Below are 23,741 nucleotides of genomic sequence, written 5' to 3'. Positions count from 1 at the left end.
TCGATACTCTCACAGATGAAAGCAATGTCTTAATGACTGTGAAGAACAGATTGGGACATTCTAACACTTTGCTCTCACTAGTCAGGCTGTTAGTTGAACATGTTTCAGGTCCTGATGAAGAAGAGGACATTGTGAGAGGATTTCTGGTCTCCACTGAAGCAGGAATGGAGGCTCCAGTTTCATCTCCATCAGGTCTGAGAACCAAGGTCTCTTTGACCAATGGGAATAAGTATTAACATCTGTTCTCATTTTATTTTCTAGACCACCTTCCCCAGCAAAAGAAGAGGTGGAAGTATTTAAAATAGACCGTGTGGCCAACTGTAAGATAAGGCATCTGGGGTTTGCCTCACTTGTGAAGTATTTTGGCCTCTGTGTTCATAACACTTTGCAAACAGGTCAGCTGAAGGGAGGCCAAACATCTGAAAAATGAGATTGAAAAAGTCCTGATTTAGGCATCACTTGGAATTGTTGACCCTGTGCCTGCTCAGACCAATCTGTCTTTTGTTTGAGGTGGATCACTGCAGGAAATAAGATTGTTTGTCTACCTCATTATTTCCACTGTTTCTGCATCTAGTGCTTGACTCTTTGTCTCCCCCATCTCCCCTTGATGTTTAAATATGCAACTACAGTCATTATCTGATAGAACCACATCCTGGTTCACTGTTACGGTGGACTTGAACCTTCATAGAGCTAAATTGACAGTTTTCAGCTCTAAGAGGTTTACATTGTGAGCCTTTTCCTCCTCACCGTTTAGGTGGGATATTTAGGTCTCCATGTGCGCTCCCCAGCCTGGCATTAATTGTGGAGGCACATGGGCATATCTTTATGGACATTTTTGTGGGTTGATCACCATTGTAAGGAATTGAACACCTGTGTCGGAACCTATAATTGATCTTTCCTGTGTTCCAGGAAGTGTTTTAATATGAAGGCTTGAAGATGTTGGATGCATGATTGTGCCTGTGGAGTGATCTCTATGCATAAGGAGTCTTTGAGGAATCCTAGAAGTTGGAGGCACAATGCTATGGTAGGCCTCCTGTGGCTCAGGAGCAAAAAAATAAATTCCTGGATTTTCTGAAGCTTTTCTAATGACTGGTAGATCTTTGCTACTTAGGTGTCTATTTCCACCTCCAGGTGGATTATTCTGGTGAATGGAACCATAGAACTTTTCTTAGCATTGATGATGAAGCCATGTGCCTGGATAAGATTCAGCATCTAACACATAGCCCTGGGTGCTGCAGTTATGATCAAGCTGTCATCCAGGAAGGAGTACCAGTGAGTTCCCAGTGACCCGAGTCTGACTGTTATCACCACCACCATCTCCGTAGAAACCTTTGGGTCTGAGAACAGGCTGAATAGCACTGTTCAGTACTGATGCTTCCCGCCATAGGCAAACCTTGGAAATCTGTGGTGACATGGTCTGATGGGGATATGCATCTGCTAGATCTACCGAAGTCAAGGCGACCTCTTGGGACAGGGATGACACCAGAGGTCAGGGGCCTCTGAAGCTGAAAGGTCTTTTTCTTCATTCACTTGTCAAGCCTTGTGAGGTCAAGAATGGCTCTGATACATCCTCCAGCCCCACGTACAGAGAAGATGAGTAGAACCTTTCTTCTAAAGGAACACACTCTGTTACTGCCGTATATAGAAGAGGGAGATATTTCATTCTGGATCAGACTGTTTTATGGGATTATTGGAGCGGGGTGACTAGATGGAGAATGGATGGGGTGGAGCCCACACCTTAAGGGAGAATCCCTGGCTCACATTTGTGGTAGATGAAAACCATTTGTCTAGGAAATCCTGCCTTCTAACTTCAGTTCTGGATGGATGCCTATGTGATCTTTGTAATAAAGTGGATTTTGGGAGCTGGGGGCAGACTGAGGTCCCCTCGATTCCACTGTTTTCTTTGGGGAATCTATTGTCTCTTTAATGGTTCTCTGTGAGGAAGAGGAGCAAAAGCAGCACCTGTTTGAAGGCTGGTCTATATTCTCTTCTGCCAGCACTTACTGGAGAAGGGAGAGACTTGGATTTTGCTGTATTGTCAGCCACCACCTTATCCAGCTTTTCTCCAAAAAACAGGGAGCGGATAACCTTGGCTGAGCCGAGGACCTGCTTAGAGTGTCCACCTGGCAGTTCAACTGGAAGCCCTGGCTCTTGGCATCTACTGAGGCATCAGTAATGAACGCTTTTGGCTAGGGAGACACTTTCTTTAAAGAGGAGCTGAAGTCAGGGTAATTCTCTGTTCTTAAAGGCTTTGAGACCTTTCAGCCAGGAAAGAAATGCTCTAACAAAGCAGGTAGCTGCCAGGGTTGCTCAGAGGATAGCGGAGGAGACTTCAAAGTTATTGCTAAGAGTGGCTTTCTATCCACAGGGTTCTTGGGGGTAGAGCTCACTCTCTGAAGGAATAACTGTACCCCTGGCAAAGGACATTTCCCAGGGAACTCAAGACACACGTTAAGACTTGGAGGGGAGGGAGAATGGGACTGGTGACCCTGCAAGCCCTCGTTCTTTGTTCTGCAAGGGGCCCCTGGAACGTATCCACCCCTGCCCTGAGTCTAGTGGTCACTGTCCTGCTTATGTGTGGAGCCTCTCTGCTCTGCACTAAGGCTCCTGGTCTATCTTTTCCCCCATTGGCATTGTGATTGCTTTGGTCGGTAGGGGACTCCCGCTGCCTGTCTGACTCACAGCCCAGGAACAGGATATAAGTTATCTGCCATGCCTAGGATGGTTGCTTCACACAGAGAGCACTATCTGGATAAGATGCAGAGGAGCCAGGTGGGAGGGTTAAACCCCCAAAGGGTTAATGGACCTAGGGAGGAGGAGAAATGCTGAGGAGGGAGAATACTGCTGCCCACTGCAAAGGGGGAGGAAAGGAAACTGCCACTCTCTACTGCCATGGTTGGGGGGGGGGGGAGCGGGGAAGGGCAGAGGGATCACGGCCAAACCATCCAGTGCCAAAAACCTCATCTGCTTCCATGAGAGGAAAGCAACCCAGATTTTCAGATTTGTGGGAGATGATGGGCTGCAGGACAATGCTCCTGTTTCACAGCTCTTACTTCCCTGACAAATGAGATAAGTTCCTTACCCTCCACAACATCTTCCAACAGCATCTAACATCTGCCTTGAAATATATTCCCAACACATCATACATTCAAATGATTACCCATAAAGCAAATAATCCCTTAATATTTTACCCAAATCACAGTCCCATAACCAGTAAGACAACCACACTGGCTCAGGCCTGTGGTCCATCAAATCCAATATCTTGTGTCTGACAGCAGCACGCATCGGATACACCTCCCCGAAAGTAACAAATGCTGCAGTATGCACATGTGAAGTCTCATCCCCTTAATGGTCAGGGTTGATTTTGCAGAAGGTGGCAGTTTTTGATTTTGTTTCTTTTTGAAGGGCTATAAAAGTATTTTGCATGTACTATAGCTGGATAGTCTTGTTATCCCCAGAAATGTCCAGTCCCTCTTTGAATCTGGTTACATTCTCAACTGACATCCTGTGGCACAGAGTTCTGCAGTCCAGTCACACTGTGTGGAAAAAGTATTTCCTGTTATCTGACTCCTTTCCTCCAAATGTCCATTTCCCATATCCTGTTCAGCTATTTCCTCTATCACAGAATACAAGATCAAATCTTCTCCATAAAGCCACCTACATCAACAATCTACACATCAGACAGAAAAACAGTCCTTTAAAATGGGGCTCCTGATCACACCATGAGGACACAACTCCTTAGAGGTTTAAAACAATGGGGTGGGGGGGAGCGCAGAATGACTGGCTCTGCAGGCAAGAACTACTTAGTAGAACGTCCCACAACCTTGCTCCACCCACAAAGAAACAGTCTGTGTCGCACCCCAAGAGTACTGCTGGGCTGGGGAAGGAAGGATGGAGTTTTCTTTTTAAAAAGTCCCCCCCCCCCAATCTGGTGCCAGTGAAGTCAGGTTTGGGGCCACAGTAGCTTGACACCTTCCTAGCTTTTTAAAGGACTCTTTCCTCCTTATGGTTGCTAGTCCTGCTTCAAGGGTCCTAATGGCCATGGCAGCCTGGTGGCTTCCCAGGCCAGGATGTATGGCTGATCTGTTAGTTTTCAGCAGTGGAACGAATTAATCTAATACCACTGACAGAAACGCTTAAAATGTTTCTGTAGTAGGCTGCACAGTCATTGGCGAGCATCTGTAGAAATTTAGAGACATGATTTTGCAACTAGAATGGAGAGTTTTGCAAAAATCCAATGGATGCTCAAAGCTTCGAGTATTCAACGATTGATGCACTTCAATTAATAAAGCAAACTCGACATGGAGAAACTCCTTGTTCTTCTTTGAGTGATTGCTCATATCCATTCCAGTTAGGTGTGCGCGCCGCGCGTGCACGCTTATCGGAAGATTTTTACCCTAGCAACTCCAGTGGGTCGGCAGGTCGCCCCCTGGAGTGGCGCCGCCATGGCACTGGATATATACCCCTGCCGACCCGACCCGACCGCTCCTCAGTTCCTCCTTACCGCCCATGTCGGTCATTGGAACAGTGGAGCACAGCTTAGCTATCCTCCACTTCCCTAGCTTCTCCTTGTTCATTTGATCTCTTGTTATATATAGTTGACAGCCAGGGATCCTATGAACATGGTCGTCACCATTCCCCTGACCGTCCTAGATTCCTTCGAGTGGTGGCTGGATCCCTCCATGGTGTGTGCGGGGCTCCCGTTCCATCCGCCCCAGCCCTCGGCGTCCCTGACAACGGACGCATCATCCCTGGGTTGGGGGGGCTAACCTCAGGCACCTACGCACCCAGGGCCTTTCGTCATCTCAAGAGCTGACCCGCCGCATCAACATCCAGGAACTGAGAGCGGTCCGCCTCGCTTGCCAGATGTTCCAACAACACTTACAGGGCTGTTGTGTGTCAGTATTCACCGACAACGCAACGGCCATGCACTATATAAACAAGCAGGGCGGCACAAGGTCTCCACCCCTATGTCAAGAGACCTTACGACTCTGGGACTTCTGCATAGTCCACTATACACCTCATTGCGTCCTTTCTCCCGGGAGTTTGGAACATGCTGGCGAATCGCCTCAGCAGATCCTTCCTTTCCCATGAATGGTCCCTTCACCCGGACATTGCTCTTTCGCTCTTACGGAGGTGGGGGTTTCCCCGGATGGACCTCTTCGCATCCCGCAGGAACAGGAAATGCCAGACGTTCTGCTCCTTTCAAGGCCTCTCACCGGGTTCATTGGCGGACGCCTTCCTTGTACCGTGGACGATGCACCTGCTCTACGCCTTTCCACCATTTCCGCTCATCCACAGGGTCCTACTGGAAGTACGCAGGGACAAAGCCCGCTTGATCATGATAGCTCCAGCGTGGCCTTGGCAGCACTGATATACCATGTTGCTAGACCTATCCAAAGCCGACCATGTCCCCCTGCCTCTTCACCTGGACCTGATCACCCAGGACCACGGCAAACTGTGTCACCCGGACCTTCAGTCCCTCCACCCCACAGCATGGCTCTTGCGTGGCTGACCCAGTCTGAGCTGCGTTGCTCTACCCCAGTGCAACAGGTGCTCCTGGGTAGCAGGAAGCCTTCCACTAGAGTGACATATTTGGCCAAGTGGAAGCGTTTCACGTGCTGGTGTGTTGAGCGGAACTTCCTTCCCACTGAGGTCTCCATTTCCAACATCTTGGATTACCTCTGGTCCCTTAAACAACAGGGCCTAGCAGTATCATCTCTGAGGGTCCATTTGACGGCCATCTCTACCTTCCACCCGGGGGAGAATGGCCGCTCGCTAGTCTCACACCCGATGGTGTCTAGATTCCTTAAGAGCCTAGAGCGCCTCTACCCCCAGGTACGCCGCCCTGCCCCTACATGGGACCTTAACCTGGTTCTTGCCAGACTCATGTCCGCCCCATTCGAGCCGTTAGCAACTTGCTCCCTTCTCTACCTCTCCTGGAAAACCGCTTTCCTGGTGGCCATCACATCAGCGAGACGAGTCTCAGAGCTTCGGGCCCTCACGGTAGATCCCCCATATACTGTGTTCCACAGGGACAAGGTGCAGTTGCGACCACATCCGGCCTTTCTCCCCAAAGTGGTATTGGCCTTCCATGTTAACCAGGAGATCTTCCTACCTGTCTTCTTCCCAAGGCCACATGCGTCTCGCAGGGAGCAGCAGCTATACTCCTTAGACATCCGTAGAGCGCTCGCTTTTTATATCGAGCGAACTAAGCCATTTCGCAGAACCCCCCCAAGTCTTTGTCGCAGTGGCTGAGTGTATCAAGGGCCTACCCATCTCATTGCAGCAGATTTCCTCCTGGGTAACGTCATGCATCCGCACCTGTTACGACTTGGCTCATGTCCCCTCGGGCCACGTGACTGCGCACTCTACCCGGGCTCAGGCCTCATCGGCTGCTTTCCTCGCTCACGTGCCCATTCATGATTTCTGTCGCGCAGCGACCTGGTCCTCGGTCCACACCTTTGCCTCCCACTATGCCCTGGTTCAGCAGTCTAAGGATGACGCAGCCTTCAGCTCCGCAGTGTTACACTCTGCGACATCTCACTCCGACCCCACCGCCTAGGTAAGACTTGGGAATCACCTAACTGGAATGGATATGAGCAATCACTCGAAGAAGAAAAGACGGTTACTCACCTTTGTAACTGTTGTTCTTCGAGATGTGTTGCTCATATCCATTCCAAACCCACCCTCCTTCCCCACTGTCGGAGTAGCCGGCAAGAAGGAACGAAGGAGCGGTTGGGTCAGCAGGGGTATATGGCGGCACCACTCCAGGGGGTGACCTGCCGACACACTGGAGTTGCTAGCGTAAAAATCTTCCGACAAGTGTGCACGCACGGCACACACACCTAACTGGAATGGATATGAGCAACACATCTCGAAGAACAGTTACAAAGGTGAGTAACCGTCTTATTTTCCTATAGCACCTGGCTAGAACCTACTTTACACCACCATCAAAAGCTCCTGAAATTTTTTTTTTAAAATAAACTATATACAGAAAGGCTGTAGCCATCCCTAAATTTGAAGAAGGAAGCTTAAACTAGCATTCAGCAATGCTCTACAACAGACCAGGACAGACAAATACCTCATCCACATTACATTATAAAGTGAATTTTAGGTAGTCAGATGACCTAATAACCCTATTCCTAAAAAATAAATAAATAAAGAAGTCACTTGGGATTTTTACTGGATTAGAGTCAATACCTCAAATATATGCCTAATCCAAAGAGCATTGGAAAAGAATAGGACACTTTTCCTCAGGACACTGCTTTACTGCTGACAGCAGTTAAACCAACTTCCCTCAGCAGGGAGAATACTACCCACTGGATTATTTCTGCCCCCCCATCCCCCAACTTGACTGGAGTCAACACTGACAGTCAAGTTTCCAGGAAGGGAAGCCAGAGGCCTGTGTACAATTCCACCCCAACATTTGCACGGGCAACCAAATAACTAATTAAGAGTCATGTCATCTTACCCATATTTAACCTGAGTTACATGTAAGCAAGTACAAAGATAGTGCGCTTTACACCCAGGCCTTCGACCCCTTTGTCAGCAAAACATGGCCCTGGCTCTCAAAACAGTAAGCCGTTAAACTGTTACAATGTGTGTCACAGAAAACTCCACTGAACCTTGGCTCTCACCTTTTACATTTTCATAATTTAAGGATGATGCCTGGGTTGCTATTTCTGGATCACTGTTACTAATCCTTCTTGGGAACTCTAGATGTTATAGAAAGGTTTTATTTGTTTACTAAACATAAAGCTGCCCTATCAAAATGTTAGATCTGTTACCTAGCAATAATAATCGTTTTAATAAAAAAAAGTTGTAATCTGAAATCAATTAACTACTGTTTTCAGTGTCGTTAGACAGACTTTCTGCAAGGTCACTTAATCCAGCTTTGTTCATTGCAGTGATCAGATTCTCAGGTGTTGCATGTATCCCCTCTTGATCCTGCCAGGCAACCAGCAGCTGCTTAGCTCTCATCTTCACATCCTCACTATCGGACTCAATCTGTCTTATATCAGAGTCTTTCATTTCCAAGTAGGGGGCCAGAGTCTTCCATTGTTCTCCAAGCTTGTTAGCAAATGATTCAATTTGTCCCCCTGTCACGGGTTTGTCTCGTTGTACATCTGGACCTGAACAGACAGACACACAGAAAGAGTAAGGTAATATCCTCAGGATGATGCAGCACTCCACATTCCTTGTGATCTGCTAAGTTTTAAACCTATTACAGCAGAATCTCAGAGTTATGGACTTCAGCCACACGGGGGTTGGAGCTGCAGCTGCAGGGGGGGACAGGGCTCCACAGGGGGCTCAGGCCTCTACCCCGTAGGACGACTGGGGCTCAGTGCTTTAGATTTGGGGGGAGTGCTCAGGTTCCTGGGTTCAGCCTTGCAGAGGGTGCTGGGGATGCTTTTGGCTTCAGCAGGTGAGGGCCGCAGCTACAGGGGGAGCGCTGAAACCAGTGGCCCCTCATAGCTAAAGCTCCAAGCCTTGGCGCTGGAGCCGTGAGCCCCAGCACCACCCCACCCCTTCCCAGTCTAAAGCCCTGAGTCCTAGTGCTCCCGAGGGTCAAAAGCCTCGAGTCCTCCCACCGCGGCCGCAGCCCCAACCCCCTGTGGCTAAAGCCCTGAGGCAGTACTGAATCTGCCATTCTTTTTTAAAAAAAGTCTGCGCTGCTGCCTGATTGGGGTCTGGTTGACCGGTAAGTCTAACTCTGGAGTTCATACCTTTGAGGTTCTACTGTATTTATAAACAGACTCTGGCCGTTTTACCCATTTCAGCTAAGCATCTTATTTTGTATTTATGCTCTGAAACAGTCCTTTAAACCCTACTCAAAAACTGTCAGCCATCAATTTTATATAATCCAATCAATGCCTGAGTCTAAGAGAAACTTCCCCTATAGGTGTATTATTAGAAAGACTGTCCACTATGAGGGTTTCTAAACCACTGGTCCAGCTACTATATTCTTAGGTTAATCAGAAGCAACTGTTTCCATTGCTGAATGTAAGAAGTCTATTCTTGCAAGCCACTGCAATTTTCAATACCTAGGTCGATAGGAACCTTAAAATCTAAAATTGTAACTGGAATTTCACTACATCTGGGAAGGTTTAGGTTAGTTAAATCAAGCAGAGCTAGCCCAGTTTAACTTGTTTGAATTTGTGAAAAACAAAAATTTGCTTCCCTCTAATTGTATAACTAAAAGCACAGAGAGGGAATGAAAACTCTAGTCTTCCTGCTTACAGTGCAGCCTGCACTGGATTATACAGCAGTTAATTCATACAATTAAAAAACAAAATCTTTTTATTTACTTAAACGTTTGGCATCAAGATAATAACACTGACCTTTGTGTCTTGCCGAGAAGACAAACGTTTGGTGATTATACAAGTGAGTTTACAAACTTGTCGTCTATTACTGCTTGTCGTCTATGTGGTGTGCTGACCATGTTTATAACATTTCCAAAAAACAGCAATGGATGAAGTTACCTAATTCAAGGAGTTGGATAATGTTCTGCATCAATGTGTCTCGCCTCACCCAGCTTTGAGAGCCAACTGGCATGTTCTGAATGTTTCTAACTCTCTCCACTGCTTATCAGTCCCACTCATTTATAGGACATTTCACAAAAAACTAAAACCATTACATCAAGGATTAGGAATTGAAGTCCATGAACAGCATGGGACAAAAGCAAACAACATTTCCATTATTGCTCAGAGGCAGAGCATGCGTATACTGCATCAGACCACAGCCATCTCATCTTTACTTTAAAAGGAGATGGAAAGTCAACAAAATGGAACTGTGAAGGCTGTTCTAGGTATTGTTAAATTGAAGAGGAGAAGAAGGCTCTTGCACCCAAAGTAACAAGATTGTCCTCTCTTCCCTTCTACAAGTGCTAGATGAAAGGCAGCAGCGGAGTAGATACACAGAGAACCATGAAAGGTTTTAAAAACAAGGAAAGATGTTTTTTAATTAGATCCTGAAGTGAATGGGGAGCCAGCAGGGATGTCTGGGGATGGGAATGAAATCACATGCAGGGGCGGATCTAGACATTTCGCCGCCCCAAGCACAGCGTCATGCCGTGGGGGCGCTCTGCTGCTCGCTGGTCCCGCGGCTCTGGTGGACCTCCTGCCGGTGTGCCGGGGGGCTCCACCGGAGCTGCGGGACCAGCGGACCCTCCGCAGGTATGCTGCCGAAGGCACCCTGCCTGCTGCCCTGCCAGTGACTGGTAGAACGCTTCCCGCGGCATGCCGCCCCAAGCACGCGCTTGGCGTGCTGGGGCCTGGAGTCGCCCCTGATCACATGGATACTGGAAAGCTCAGATAGTGAAAGACCACACAGGGAAAAGCTGGAATGAGAGGATTGCATGGATAGGGATGGAAATAGGCAGATTCACTCACATAAGGGAGGAGAGATCAGAGTAAGAATATGACAGGATTATGGGCAAGAGGCAAATGAGAAGTCTGATTAATGGAAAGAAAAAAAAAGGTGGTGGCATTATCAGGAAGAATGCTCCTTCTCTATCAGAGAAATTTCTGCATTTGAGACATTTAGCTGAAGAAAGATCTCAGTGATCTTGGAGACAGGTTATATACTACTATTATTGGAAGCACTACACACGGTATTTAAGGTCCGTAAGTAAACACTATCCCAGGGCAATGTAACTTGCAGTTACAAAATAGAGGCAGAGAATTCAGAGAAAGCATTTCACATAACTGTGCCATACTTTTGGCTTTTAACATCTAGTTACACAGTAAACACACCCTACCCAAGAGGAACATTGGGAGAGATTGCTAATTGTGGGGTTCACACAGTTCAAGTTGCACCCAACTCTGAGGAGCGGAACACTTTCAGTGATGCAGGGGTCGGGGATATCCAAGTAACTGCTAGCTTTGTGGGACTTGATATGGTGCTGTTTGTCACTTTCAATACGAGCATTGGTGCTAAATGTTGACAGGTGAGAAGCAGAAGGTGAAACAAGACAGAAGACCTTGGGGAGAAGGCATGATTAAAAAAAACAACAACCACGCACTTAAATATGGATCAAGAGTGAAACTGAAAAAAACAAACATGTAAATCTTACTTTCATTGTTTTCCTTTAATAAAGCATCATTATCTTCCTCATCTTCATCCTCTCCTGTTTTTATTTCTTCAGAAGGAGGCTTTAATGAGAGAATTAAATATCACTTGATGGCTTTTGTGTTTAAAAAGAAATGTTATAGCTGCGTGATGGTCCCTGACATGCCTGCTAGAATAGACAATTTGACAAGACATTTGTGTACAAAAAACCCACACATTATACTTCTGTAGCCGAAAACCCTAACAGCAGCAGCAGCAACAACAAAATACTACTGGCCTGGTCACAGGAGAATCTCCTGCTCTTTTCAAGAAAACAAAAGCTTGCCTGGAACTTTCTCACTGTAGGAGAAACTAATCATTCCACTATGATCTAGGATACTATGGGATATTCAGTGCTGCTTGTTTTTTCCAAACCCTGTTCCCCTCTCCCCTGCCCATTTTCCTGTTCATTAGCCAACGGTGACATCCAATGGAAAAAATATTGAGCTTATGGCCTTTTTTGATGGATAAAAAGCCTGAGAGGATTAAAAAATGGTTCCTGCTTGTTCAACATTTGAAATTTTTTGCTGTAGGACCAGACAGATGACTATACAACTAGTAGGATGACAGAGTAACTATGCCAAGTGAAACATGATTGAAAAGAATGCGATGTTTACTGAGTGTTAAAAACAATTTTTTAAACAACTGGTTAATTCAAATGACAGAACATGCTGAAAAAAAAAGCTTTTTATTAAGAATTGAGTTTCCTCTCTTTGTCTTCAGGTTAGGAATAAGAAAGCTCCCAAACACAAGTATGGATCCTCCAAGACTGATGACAAACACCACAATCCTGATATTTCTAAGGGATAAAAAAAGCAGATTTAAAAAATGAAAAATCCCACCTAACCTTTCAGGCCTTCTTCATATATCAATGAAAATAAAAAGGGCACAAACCTAACATCTTTCTTGTTCTTTTTAAGGTCCCCTTTAACAACACGCTTAAGACAAACTGACCCTACAATCAGGGCAGCTGGGGAGGGATAGGGCAGCAAGTGGGGCAGTTAGCCCCAGACCCCACAGGGGCTCCACAAGCCGCTCCAGGATTTTGGTGGCAGGCACCGCCTGGTGAGTACAAGAACTGCAAGCGGTGGGAAAAAAAAAAAAGAAAGCCACGATCACAGCACTTAGGCTGCTCTACTGCCGCCGCTTCATTTTTTGGCAGCGGATCCTTTCCTCCGAGAGGGACCGGCCACTGAAGACCCAGCCCTGCCCCATACCCTCTGAATCCTCTGGGTAGCCCTGCCTACAACACATGAAAGCTGAATGTTTCCTCAAATATTTTGAGAGAGAGAGAGAGAGAGAGAGAGAGAGAGAGAGAGAGAGTCATAATTAGTTGCTCTAACAAGCCAAAATTTTAAGCACATGACAGCAAATCAAATCTGTTCCAAAGTTTAGCATCAGCAGGGTCTTAATGTATAATACCAGTTTTATTTGCAGTTTTTATTTTCGCACACAACCATACACATGAATATAATTATTTTGCCATGAACCAAACAGATATATGATCATAAGTTACCATTCTGCAGAATAAGAGACCATCAGTAGGTCAGTTAGCATAATTTGATATAAGTACCAGAAAATATTACTTACAGGCAACTCCTTGGCTAATTTGATTACCATGTTTTCTAAGTATTCTGGTAAACTCTTAAATTGTTGATTGGTTGGCTGGAAGAAGTGGGGACTTCTGCGTGCTAGTAATCTTAATGCTCTCCAGCCATAATTAGAATTGTTCACAGCCCTATAAAAAGACAAGTAGTGTTAGTTACATGTTCATCATCTATACATAGGGTTTTGAAGGCAAAGAAAGAAAAATGCTGCTAGAGAACTTATTAGCGTTTGATTAGAGGAGATTTACTTTGTATATTTTGATATGTGATGTTGATAATTTGTGTTTTAATGATTGCAAAGCTTTAACTTTTTGAAGCCCAACATCTATTGTCATTATGTAACTGTCTAATCGCCCAACTGTCTGCCCCCCTCAATTTCCCACAATTATGAAAATTTAAAGAAGCATTTAAAAAAGAATAATTAAAACCCATAATTTTGCAAAAAAGTTTGAAAAAACTTAAATTGACAAAAATTTTAAAAATGCTTTAAAAACAAACATTGATATTTTTGTCAAAACTATAAAAAACAAATTCTACCAAGTCTATTGGTTCAAGACAGAAAAATAAAAAAAGGATCTCATTTCTCAACTAATATCACGCTGTCCAAGCTTACTAGTCTTCAGGACAGACCTTCAGACCTCTGGAGACATCAATAGTCCAGAGAACAGATTCTTTACTTCAGTGACTCAAGCAAACGTTAAAAAGAGGGACACAAATTAAGAATAAAATAAAACCTACTCACTTATATTCATTTTCAACCATGTTTTCAGGATCTGCCTGCTCAATAGCCTCTTCAAAGAACTCCTCCAGTGTCGGCATATATTCCCTATGAAATAAATCAGAGTTCTGATACTCTGACTAATCTCCATTTATCCCTCCAATTAATTCATGCATACTTCAGTCTTCCTTATGAGGCAGTGATAGATGTCCTGATTAGATAAACTTGATCTGTCACTTCAGTGCAGTGTCCTATGCATTGCTAATGTTCCTAAGACATGAACTACTGCTCCATCACTAAAATGCAACAGAGGTGTAACATGATCTATCATCAGTTCAGCACCATACAGGACAATAAAGACAGAATCTCTGCCCTGAAGAGCTTACAGTCTAGGCCCTGATTCAGCAAAGCACTGACTTCAAATAGGACTTAAGCACATGCTTAAATGCATTACTAGACAGGGATGGGAATAATCACATAGTTAAGTGTTCTGTTGAACCAAACTCTAAATTAACATATGACATAAGGAGATACAGTACATATTGGGTGGGAGGGCAAGAGATACAGTAATAAGATTACATGGTTGCTTTGATTACTAAATATGCATGAGTCTTCAGGATTTTGTAAAAATACTGATTATTTTAAATTACGAGTATTATGAGGGAAAGACTAAGATGCACAGATTGCATGGGAGAAGTGTGTTTCAAAGAGAGGTCTGAAGAAGAGAGAGTGGAGGCATGGCTGATCATATCAAGAAGGGCCAGGCAGATGTAGAAGTCAACAAAGTTTGTTAGTTTTGTGCAACCTGGGTGAAACTGAGTAGGGAAAGCACAGGTCCTTACCACCTCATCTGCTAATCACAGAACAACAAAGTGTTTGATATGGGCTGCATATTTCCCTTCCATTCAGTTTATTTCTGGCCACTGATTTTAGACATTTTATATTATATTTAACATCAGAGGGGTAGCAGTGTTAGTCTGGATCTGTAAAAGAAGCAAAGTATTCTGTGGCACCTTATAGACTAACAGATGTATTGGAGCATGAGCTTTCGTGGGTGAATACACGCATTCGATGAAGTGGGTATTCACTCACTAAACCTCATGCTCCAATATGTCTGTTACTCTACAAGGTGCCACAGGACTCCTTGCTGCTTATACTTAACATGTTATTCCCACGCTGATGGATCCCACTCCTGGTTGAACATTTCAGTAAGTGTGGTTTTGCTCGTTTTTCCTTCACTTGCAGTGTGGCAGATGAGATAATTACTGTACATTTAAGTTAAAAAGAAATCAACATACTCCTGAACACTTAAAGAGGATCGCAAAATTACTTAACTACAAATATTGACTTATAAATAAAGCTATCATACACCCTTTTGTTAGCTGCACTGTTACAGTTATTGCAATAGTCAGCAGCTGCTTCTACTGGATATTCAAATCTGCACTGAATACTCCTGAGAGAATGGCACACAGAACCTCCTCCCTCTCACCCACCCCCTCTCCCCCCCAAAAAAAATGCTGGATGGACATGCCTCTTCCCCAGCAGCACATCTGTTCCGGCATGCTTGGAGCAGCCTCAGAGATGGGGGCTGGGCGTGCATGCCTGCGTGGTTGATCACTGGGGGGAGGAAACGGGCCTGGGCATACGTGCATACCAACGAGAGAGAGAAACAAACAGATTCTGCCCCTCTCTCTTGGGACTGCAGCTCCCTGGCGTGGAAGGGTAGGGCTTATTATACAAGAGGCAGGCTAGAGGTAGAAATGTAGCAGCCTGACTGCGTAGTAACATTGTTAATGTTCTAATTGTTAATTAACTGTTCCCATATTCAATCAATTCCCCCAGGAGCATAAAACCTGTGAAAGTTGTAAGGCCCCTACATTGCTAGAGTGATGTAAATGAGCCTTATTATAAATGACAGTAAGGGAATTCTCAGTTAGCAAGATCTATGAGCTTTCTCACTTTTTCCTGTGCCAGTGTCACAATGGGGTTAATTACATCTCAGGTTTTACTTTACCTGCCCATTTAAAAAACAAAACAAAAAAAACTTTGAGGGCAAATAAAACATTTACTAAGCAGTCAATAAAATGTCAGGACAATCAGAATCAAGAACTTCCCAAAGTACACAGCCAGGTCCAGGACAATGATTAGTAAAACTGTATGACTTCTATGTGTGAAAAGTCTGAGCAATTTAGAAATACATTCTATTTTATTTTTGGGGGGGGGAGGAGAGGGGAGGGAAGAGGCGGGAGGGAATGTCACTGTTTGGTGTTCTATAATGTAATTTAAATGAAAATCCAGGATAACTGGAATGCAGGATATTAGTTACCAAGCGTTTGTAACTTAACTTCCATGTGTTTAGGAAATGCTGAATAGTTATTGTGACATTTTTCTGTATTATACTTTAAATAAATTACCAAAATAATTAAAACTGGTGTGATTATACTGCATTATTTTGACATAGAATATGCAGAATTTTGCAAAAATTATGATTTTTTTTGGCACAGAATTTTGAATCTGTTGGTGCAGAATCCCCCCAGGAGTAACTTAAGTACCTGATGCATTTAAGAATATGCACAACCATCAAGATAGTCTCTGAAACAGGAACTAAACTATTTATGTTCTTTACAACTATAGGATATTGTGATATGTGCATTATCTTGTATCACAATTACAGCATAAGAGAGATTCATCAGGCATCAAGTCCTCATCTACATGCACCTTATCCGAGGTCCATTCAAGAGAGATATCACGTTTGCCTGAAGAGGTGGATATCATGGAGCAACAAGGAAGCAGGGAGGACACTTTGTAGTACTGGGTCATGAAGACATCTAGATAAACTGACTGATTTTGTTTTGAAAAGTAGATTTTGTCCCAATTGAGATTGTGCCAGGCACTGTACAAACAAAGTCAAAACTAATCTCCACCCAACAGAGTTTACCAATATAGACAGAATACTGGTGTAAGAAGAGAAATATTATCCCATTGTATAGATGGGCATCTAAGGCACAGCGATGAAGTGACTTGCCCAGACAATCATCCTTCTCAACCACTCCCATCATGATAAAATAAATGATAAATGGCTTATTGTTTCAGATTTTGGCGGGGGAGGGGAAAATCAATGTGCTGATGCATGTGGAGTAAGAGGGGTTCTTAAAAAATCCAACCTCTATCTGCAGCACTTTACTGGTACACAGAGGACTAATCCACTTCAGCCTCCCCAGCCAAGCTAGCGTGGCTCCACCCTGGCAGAGATTCTGAAGCTCTCTCCAGCACACACGTTAGAAGCCTCACAGTTGAAGAAAGCACCTCTTGTGCAGAACTACTACAATCTGTGAAAGCAGAGACTCTGCAAAGTTCCAGTGGAGCAGCACAAGCATCTTTCCCTGTGTTTGTTTTGGCCTCATCAGCCATTGCCTACCACTCTACTGCCCCATCCAAACTCCATGCTCCCTGGCTAGCCACTGATGCTGCACAAAAATAGATTAATATAGCAATGTTAGCAAAAAGACAATTATATGGTTAGGTGTAGAGCCTTATAATTGCACAGTACAGGGGGCCTTGACAGTGGCACAATTGTAAGGAGTAACTGAAGAGTGCATTTTACAGTCATTGCCTTAGCACAGCTGGAGTGTTAAATCACAGAGAAATCACTGGCAACAGATCTATTCCTAGCACCAGAAATAGTAGCCAGCTTCACCTCAAGTATACTACAAACATACAGGCTAGCAAATCCCCACCATCTCATTTTATTTCCCTCAAGAATTACACTTTTAATACAGCTTAAACATTTCGAACCAGATTCTGCAACCCTCGCCTGCTATGAGTGGTAAGCACTGTTCCCAGAATTACTAAGAGCAATGGGACTACTTGCATGAGCATGCTCTATTCAGTGAGAGTGAGGGCTGCAGACTGTGGCCTTTAGTTAGAATTTACTTTAAAAAAGGAAAGGAGAACAGAATTGTTGACATTATAAATAATTTTATTAAACTGTTAGACAGTTTCTTTGATTATTTTAAATCTTGTATAGTCACAGTGCACGAAGTTAGCTTGTAGGTAATGAAGTACTTTTCCTACTTACCTAGTCTCAGATTTACAAGCTTCCATGTTGTCCGGACATAAATTCCAAAGCCGAGTTAGCTCCTCACTGCAAAAAGGAATACAAAAAAGTGTGTGTTAAAACTGCACACTAATCATTTACCAAAAGAAAAGGTACAAGAAATATTCCTACCACATTGCTCATCTAAAAGACCCTTATAACAATTAATGTCAGTTATGAGATGTACATAGAATTGATATGTTCTGGGTTTATAATGTCAATGACTGATGGACTTTGTGGTCTTCGCTGGCCATTAGGATAGTTATATTCCTAACAAATATGCAACATGCTGCCCTGGGGATTTGGGATCAGAAAGAGAATAAAGATTTTTACTTCCCAACTGAGAAAAGCTTGGCCCTGTTGTGTTTGTGATGGAGCAAATTACTACTTTCTAGCTCAGAGAGAACTTTCTGACAATCAACAGGAGGAGTTTGGAGTTCAACAGAAGGTTGAACCTTGACTCTCTCAGCTTGGGAACAGCTACGATGAAAAGGAGAAGAAAAGAGAATTTCACACTCCTCTCCACCCAAGAACAGTTAAATGTAATCAGTACATCATATGGTTGTGATGTTCTGCCTGTTGCCTTTACTTATTATGTGACATCATGATGTTTGGGGATGCACTGACAATAAAGAGCCAGTGCCCCAAAATGTTTATAATTTAATTCAGTCACAGAAAAAAACCCAGACAATGCACTGGTACATGACAGATACACAAGGGGGAGTGGGGGGGGGGGGTTTCTTGGAGTGTTGCAAAGATCAATGTGCATAGGCTTTTCTACAAAAGCATATCTTAAGAAAAGATGTAAGGCCAAAGAGGGAAAGGTGATTCAACAAGTGGCCGAGAAAAAGGGTCAAAGATGAGAGAAAAATGGTGAATATGAGCAGCTTCAAAGGGGGGTGATTAAAGGGAGGCATGAAATAAGGAATTAGAAGACACTGCTGTAGTCTGAAGAAATATTTCAATAGTTTAGTTCATTCTCAAAATGTTATACTTTTCTTACCACCACCAAGTCATCAATACAAACAATGAACGTACTTCCCCATGAGAATTTTTTTGTTTGGTCCTTTCCCCAGGAAATCCTCTGGAGCTGGCCTCTTTCTCACAAGTCTTGTTGGCTTGGAATCTGATGGTCTAAGTAAAAAAAAAAACACACACACAAAAAAAGCCACATACTTTTTTCAATGTCAAAATTACAGTATTTGGAGATCCAAAATGAGGACAACAGCTTCTAACTGAATCTCAATGAAAAAACTTTCCACAGGAAAGATTAGGATTTGTTGGGACCTGTCAGATACCTCAGATTCATGAGATAATTGACAACATCTCAGAATTTGCCAAAAAGAAATAATTCCCATTTATTCCAGCAGTCCATATTATGTGTGATCTACCCTACTGTATGTGTCATCTGCATGCAACCTCTAGGAGATGCAGGTTCCCTCTCCACAATGCCCCATAAGCCATGGAAGAAAGGAATGGAACTCCCAGATCATTGAGACAGCCAGAGTGAGACTTACCCAAACTCAAAAACTCTGGCTGGGATCTGGAGAAGCAGGTAGGACATTCAGAAGTTATAAAATTTGAGTTGTTCTAATTATTTGTAGCTTTGTGGTTTGTTAGAAATTCCTCCCTTCCCTCACCTCTCTCCCATCTCTGCAAATGGGTGGAATCAAAGAGAAGGCACTATCAAATTCCCTCTTCAGCATATCAGGTGGTGACCCAGCTGTTGTCACTACTGAAGATGTCAGTCACTTTTTAACATGGCCTATATCTAACTGCATGGGGACCTTTTACTGGCTGTATACATCAAACAATGTTTTCTTTCAGGTCACTCATTGATCATCACTGAGCAGCTGTGGGAGGACATTTACCCACTCAAGTATGATTACATAAAGTCCTAGGCCTCACTCCAGCAAAGAGATCCTCAGGTTTTATGTCCACTACAGCCAAACTGCCAGAGACCCTATTACTGGGAATCCACACCACAAGATGTGAGCATATGGGAAAGTATTTCAGCTTAAGCTATCTTACTTTTTCATTCTGAGCTCTGCTAAGTGCAGGAGGTGGGGAAGAACATGACACTCCACCAGTCTCCCATTCTCCAACCACAGAGTCCTTAGTAGTGTCCAAGAGAAAAACACGCTACCATGGAGGCAGTTGAGCCTCCTCCTTCCGCACAGGAAAGGAAAATCCATATGTGCAGAGCCCCATATGTACTTGGGAGCACAGGGGCATGATGAGTCCAAGATTTTTACCCCCGAGACCTAAATGCTAACAACACACACACACACGGTAGGTCTACACTCGAACTGCAATCACACTTTCAGTTGAAGATGGCACACCCACATCAGCTTTAATCTAGCTAACATGACTAAATATAGCAGAGAAGACAAGAACTTCAGCATGGGCTGCACAAGCGTGTACAGAACCCTGGGTATGTACTTGTACCAGTAGCCCGTGCCATGGTCTGTGCTGTCCCATGTTCACTGCTACTTTTAGCTGTGGTAGCTACATTAAAACTAGCATACCCTACTATTCTGTTTAGCAAAGTTACCTGCTTAGTCACAAAATGCATAAACGTAGGTAAACATTCTTGAGTGGAAGGTCATTTCAAGATAAATTATAAAAGGGAGTTTCCTATTTTACTAGTACATTTACCTTTCTTTCACAAAACTTGGACAACCTTCATTTTTCCAGGTGTTCCAATTTTCTTCAGTGTTTAATATATGCTGAAAAATAAGTAAACAGACACCTAACATCTTTAAAGAGCAAAATCACCTACCAAAAACAGTGCCTGCATTTTTTAACTCACTACTATTAGAAACACCTGAGAATGCCAGGCAAAAGATTAGAGGGGAAAAGTCAGTTATTCAGTATGTTTGCCCACAAAGTGCTGTATAATGCACCAAGGAATCAGTTACACTATTTTTCTTGTATAACCGATCTCCCTTTATTTATTTTATATACGTGTATGTTCATGCATGCATATTTCTCCCCACAGAAAAGGAGAGAGAAAAGCATTTTAAAGAAATATGAAAATGTGACTGCATAAAAAAATATTGATGGGAGAATTGGAGTTGCTTATGGCACCTAAAACTTCTACCTCGTGCCTTAAAAACTAACTAGATAGATGTCAAAGTCAATGGCATTCTTTTAGAGCCTACTTTGATTCTGTTTAAGACAGACAGATATATACTAATTTTTTTTTTTTTTTTTTTTAAATACTTACCTCTACCATTTTTGAGAATCTTTCCCCATCTGGGGGGTTTTCTGAAAGAAGCTGCAATTGGAAGAAATCATATGACTAGTATTAACTTTGGTAATAGAGTATGTAGCAGAGCATTTGAAAGAAGGTAAACAACCAAAAACTGTGGTAACCACTTCACGGGTAAGAAATGCTATTTATCTGCCTTTCTGGTATTTTCCCAAAATTTCTAGTGTTCTTTCACATTTAGGAAGACAACACAGCTAACCTTCCACAGTTGTGTTGAATTAAAAATTGATAATACAAAAAAGCAAATGGAATAAGGAAGTCAATTCAGAGAGTTCCTTTTATGAGTTACAAAAAGAGATTTAGAGCTTGCATTGTTTGTTCTCTGCTGTACTGACCTGGTAAACCAATTTTGTAGTATCTTCAATCCAGAGGGACTGTTCATCAGTTAGAACGTAGTTTGAACTGGGGGCGGGGGAAAAGAGAGAAAAAAAGTACCGAGTAAAAACAGGCTGGAACATGAGATGCCGTACATTCAAATTTGTAATGGGAATATTAGAATTTTCTATATGTGAGGAACAGGTTATGTAGTAAGCCAGCAGTGTTTCAAAGGAACCAGTTAATCTAGAAACAGTAAGCAATGAACTACAGTAAAAAACCCACATTCATCTCAAACAATAACTTCAGACTATTCTGTAGCTTTCATAAAACAAAGGACATTGCTTTCTGTATGTATCTGGAATCTCAACAGGAATGGTAAGAGAGGAATGGGAGGGAGAAGTGAAATAAAATCTGTGACTTGAGATTTACAAAAGATGAGTAATTTTCACGAACTGAAAATGAACTTTAAAATTCTATTTTTGAGTTTACACTGGTGAAAGAAAAAAGTCCAATTATAAAGAGGATCCCTGGGAATATAAAGCCTGAATCAAACCATTCAGTAGCAACACAATATGTAAAATTTCATCTTTTTTGTGAGGAACCAGCTACATTCAACAGTAAATATAAACATGGTTATTGGTAGTCAACTTAGGGCAGAAAGATTTCTGCAAGGAGCCCTCTAGTTAGAAGAATGTGAGATCTGTTAACTTTTTTAGAAAAACCAGTATTATCTTGCTATATCTATATTAAATGTTATGCTGTCACATTCCTATTTTATTCCAGGTTGGTCTCCACTAGCCTAATAAATGAATACTTATGCAGACAGGAGAATAAAGTCAGTATGTGTGTCTGAATTGGACTGCAGGGCAGTTTTGCCCAGTGGATAGGACACTGGGGTGGGACTTGGGAGACCTGCATTCTATTCTGCCTATGTCACTTGCCTGCTGGGAGAGCTTGGGAAAGTCACTTCCTCCTCTCTAGCAAATGGAGATAATACTGACCTCCTTAATAAAGTGCTTGGGGATGTGCTAACTAGAAGCACCATAATAAGAAATAAGTATGATTAATTATAATTTGGTCACAGAGATCATGGAGTCTGTGAAAATAGTTTCAACCCCCCACAACCGGCGGGGCTCCAACTTCCATGATTTATGGTTTATTGCCCATATCCTGACAGTGAATTTTAATAAAAATCCTCATGCCAAAATCTTAACCTTAACTATAATAAAGGCAGTAAGCAAATCGGATGTACGCAGCACAAGAAATGAATGATCTAAATGTATTAGTGGGGTAAGTCTGGAAATTGCAAAAATTGTTTTAAATTTAGAATGTTGTTCTCTAAGATAGCAAAGTTAGAGTGTATGGCAATATAAGAAAACTTATGTCACTTTAGGATAATAAGAAGTAATAATAATAATAAATAATAATAATAATAATACCACCACCACCGCTGCTGGTATTTTGGACACAGGAAAAAAAAACCTTTAGCAAACCAAGGGCCAGATCCTTCAACCTCATGTTCCTCACTACCAGATCTCTCAGCCAGCAAAAATCCCACTGTCAGATTTCTTCCTAAGTTTTACAGAGGATTTTTTTTTTTTTTTAAATGGGAAAAGGACAGGAAATTTGGTCTCTCTTTAAAAGTGCTTAAGTCTGCTTGAAGGCAACAAAGAGTCCTGTAGCACCTTATAGACTAACAGACGTATTGGAGCATGAGCTTTCGTGGGTGAATACCCACTTTGTCAGACACATGCATCTGAAGTGGATATTCACTCACGAAAGCTTATGCTCCAATACGTCTGTTAGTCTATAAGGTGCCACAGGACTCTTTGTTGCTTTTTACAGATCCAGACTAACATGGCTACCCCTTTGATACTTAGTCTGCTTATAAACCCAGTCTCCCCCAATAAGACAAAACATTCCCAACTTACCTTTTAAATTTGACCTGTCCCTTTAGATACTGAAATAGTATTAGATACTGCAGCAAGATGTGACGGCGGAAGTTACTGTCACTCAGCTGTAAATCCATTAGCTTAAAAAAAAAAAAAAAAAAAAGTTGAGTTAAAAAACCCCACACCAACTACACATGATTCATCTGATCTAACATATTTCCAGATCATCTTCAAGCTTTCAAATGAAAAGCCTGCATGTATTTGATAGGAGCAGTCTCAACTTAGCCTACATAAATCTGAAGTTATTCAAATACAGTGAAATCTATTGTCAAGATTGTCCATATGTGGCAATTCATGTTAACGGTCTTCAAATGTGTTATGTATCACTCTGCCGCATTTTTATTAGAAGGCCTTCTCTATTAAGACACCAACTTCCATGTCTTGGGTGATATATTAATGTGACATCTGTTAAGGAAAGATAAAGAAGCGTAAAGAATGGTGTATATGGGCAACTCATGGTTTCTTGAATCCATTACAAATATTTTACGCTGTTATGTAGCCCAGTTTTACAGCATTCTACCTGAGGCATCCTTCACTTCTAAGTGTGCAAGGATTTGGACAACCACTCACAGATGTAAAACTATTTTTCCCCTTACCAGCATACAGTTGCAACCCTAAAGCGCTATTAACATCCCATAATTAGAAGTTTAAAATTAACAAAAAA

At 42.8% G+C, this 23,741-nt stretch overlaps 1 protein-coding gene across 2 annotated transcripts in view; it reads right to left on the bottom strand.

Moving 5' to 3' along the window:
• Window positions 1-7,465: 7,465 nt before the first annotated feature.
• THOC1 (THO complex 1) overlaps window positions 7,466-23,741 on the bottom strand; it is a 33,344-nt gene continuing 17,068 nt past the window's right edge. Inside the window, exons 12-21 of one of the 2 annotated variants that reach the window (XM_030552877.1) lie at window positions 23,057-23,157; window positions 21,143-21,209; window positions 20,763-20,813; window positions 20,192-20,262; window positions 18,572-18,667; window positions 17,516-17,581; window positions 13,462-13,545; window positions 12,703-12,850; window positions 11,078-11,156; window positions 7,466-8,135 (exon numbers count right to left, since the gene is read on the bottom strand). In XM_030552877.1, coding sequence (XP_030408737.1) covers window positions 7,840-8,135; window positions 11,078-11,156; window positions 12,703-12,850; window positions 13,462-13,545; window positions 17,516-17,581; window positions 18,572-18,667; window positions 20,192-20,262; window positions 20,763-20,813; window positions 21,143-21,209; window positions 23,057-23,157 — 1,059 coding nt within the window. In that variant the 3' untranslated portion in view covers window positions 7,466-7,839. The other variant, XM_030552878.1, reaches the window with a different exon arrangement.

The sequence above is a fragment of the Gopherus evgoodei genome, chromosome 2 (assembly GCF_007399415.2).
Source record: "Gopherus evgoodei ecotype Sinaloan lineage chromosome 2, rGopEvg1_v1.p, whole genome shotgun sequence".
Taxonomy (NCBI): Eukaryota; Metazoa; Chordata; order Testudines; family Testudinidae; genus Gopherus; species Gopherus evgoodei.
This window is presented reverse-complemented; position numbering and strand designations above follow the sequence as displayed.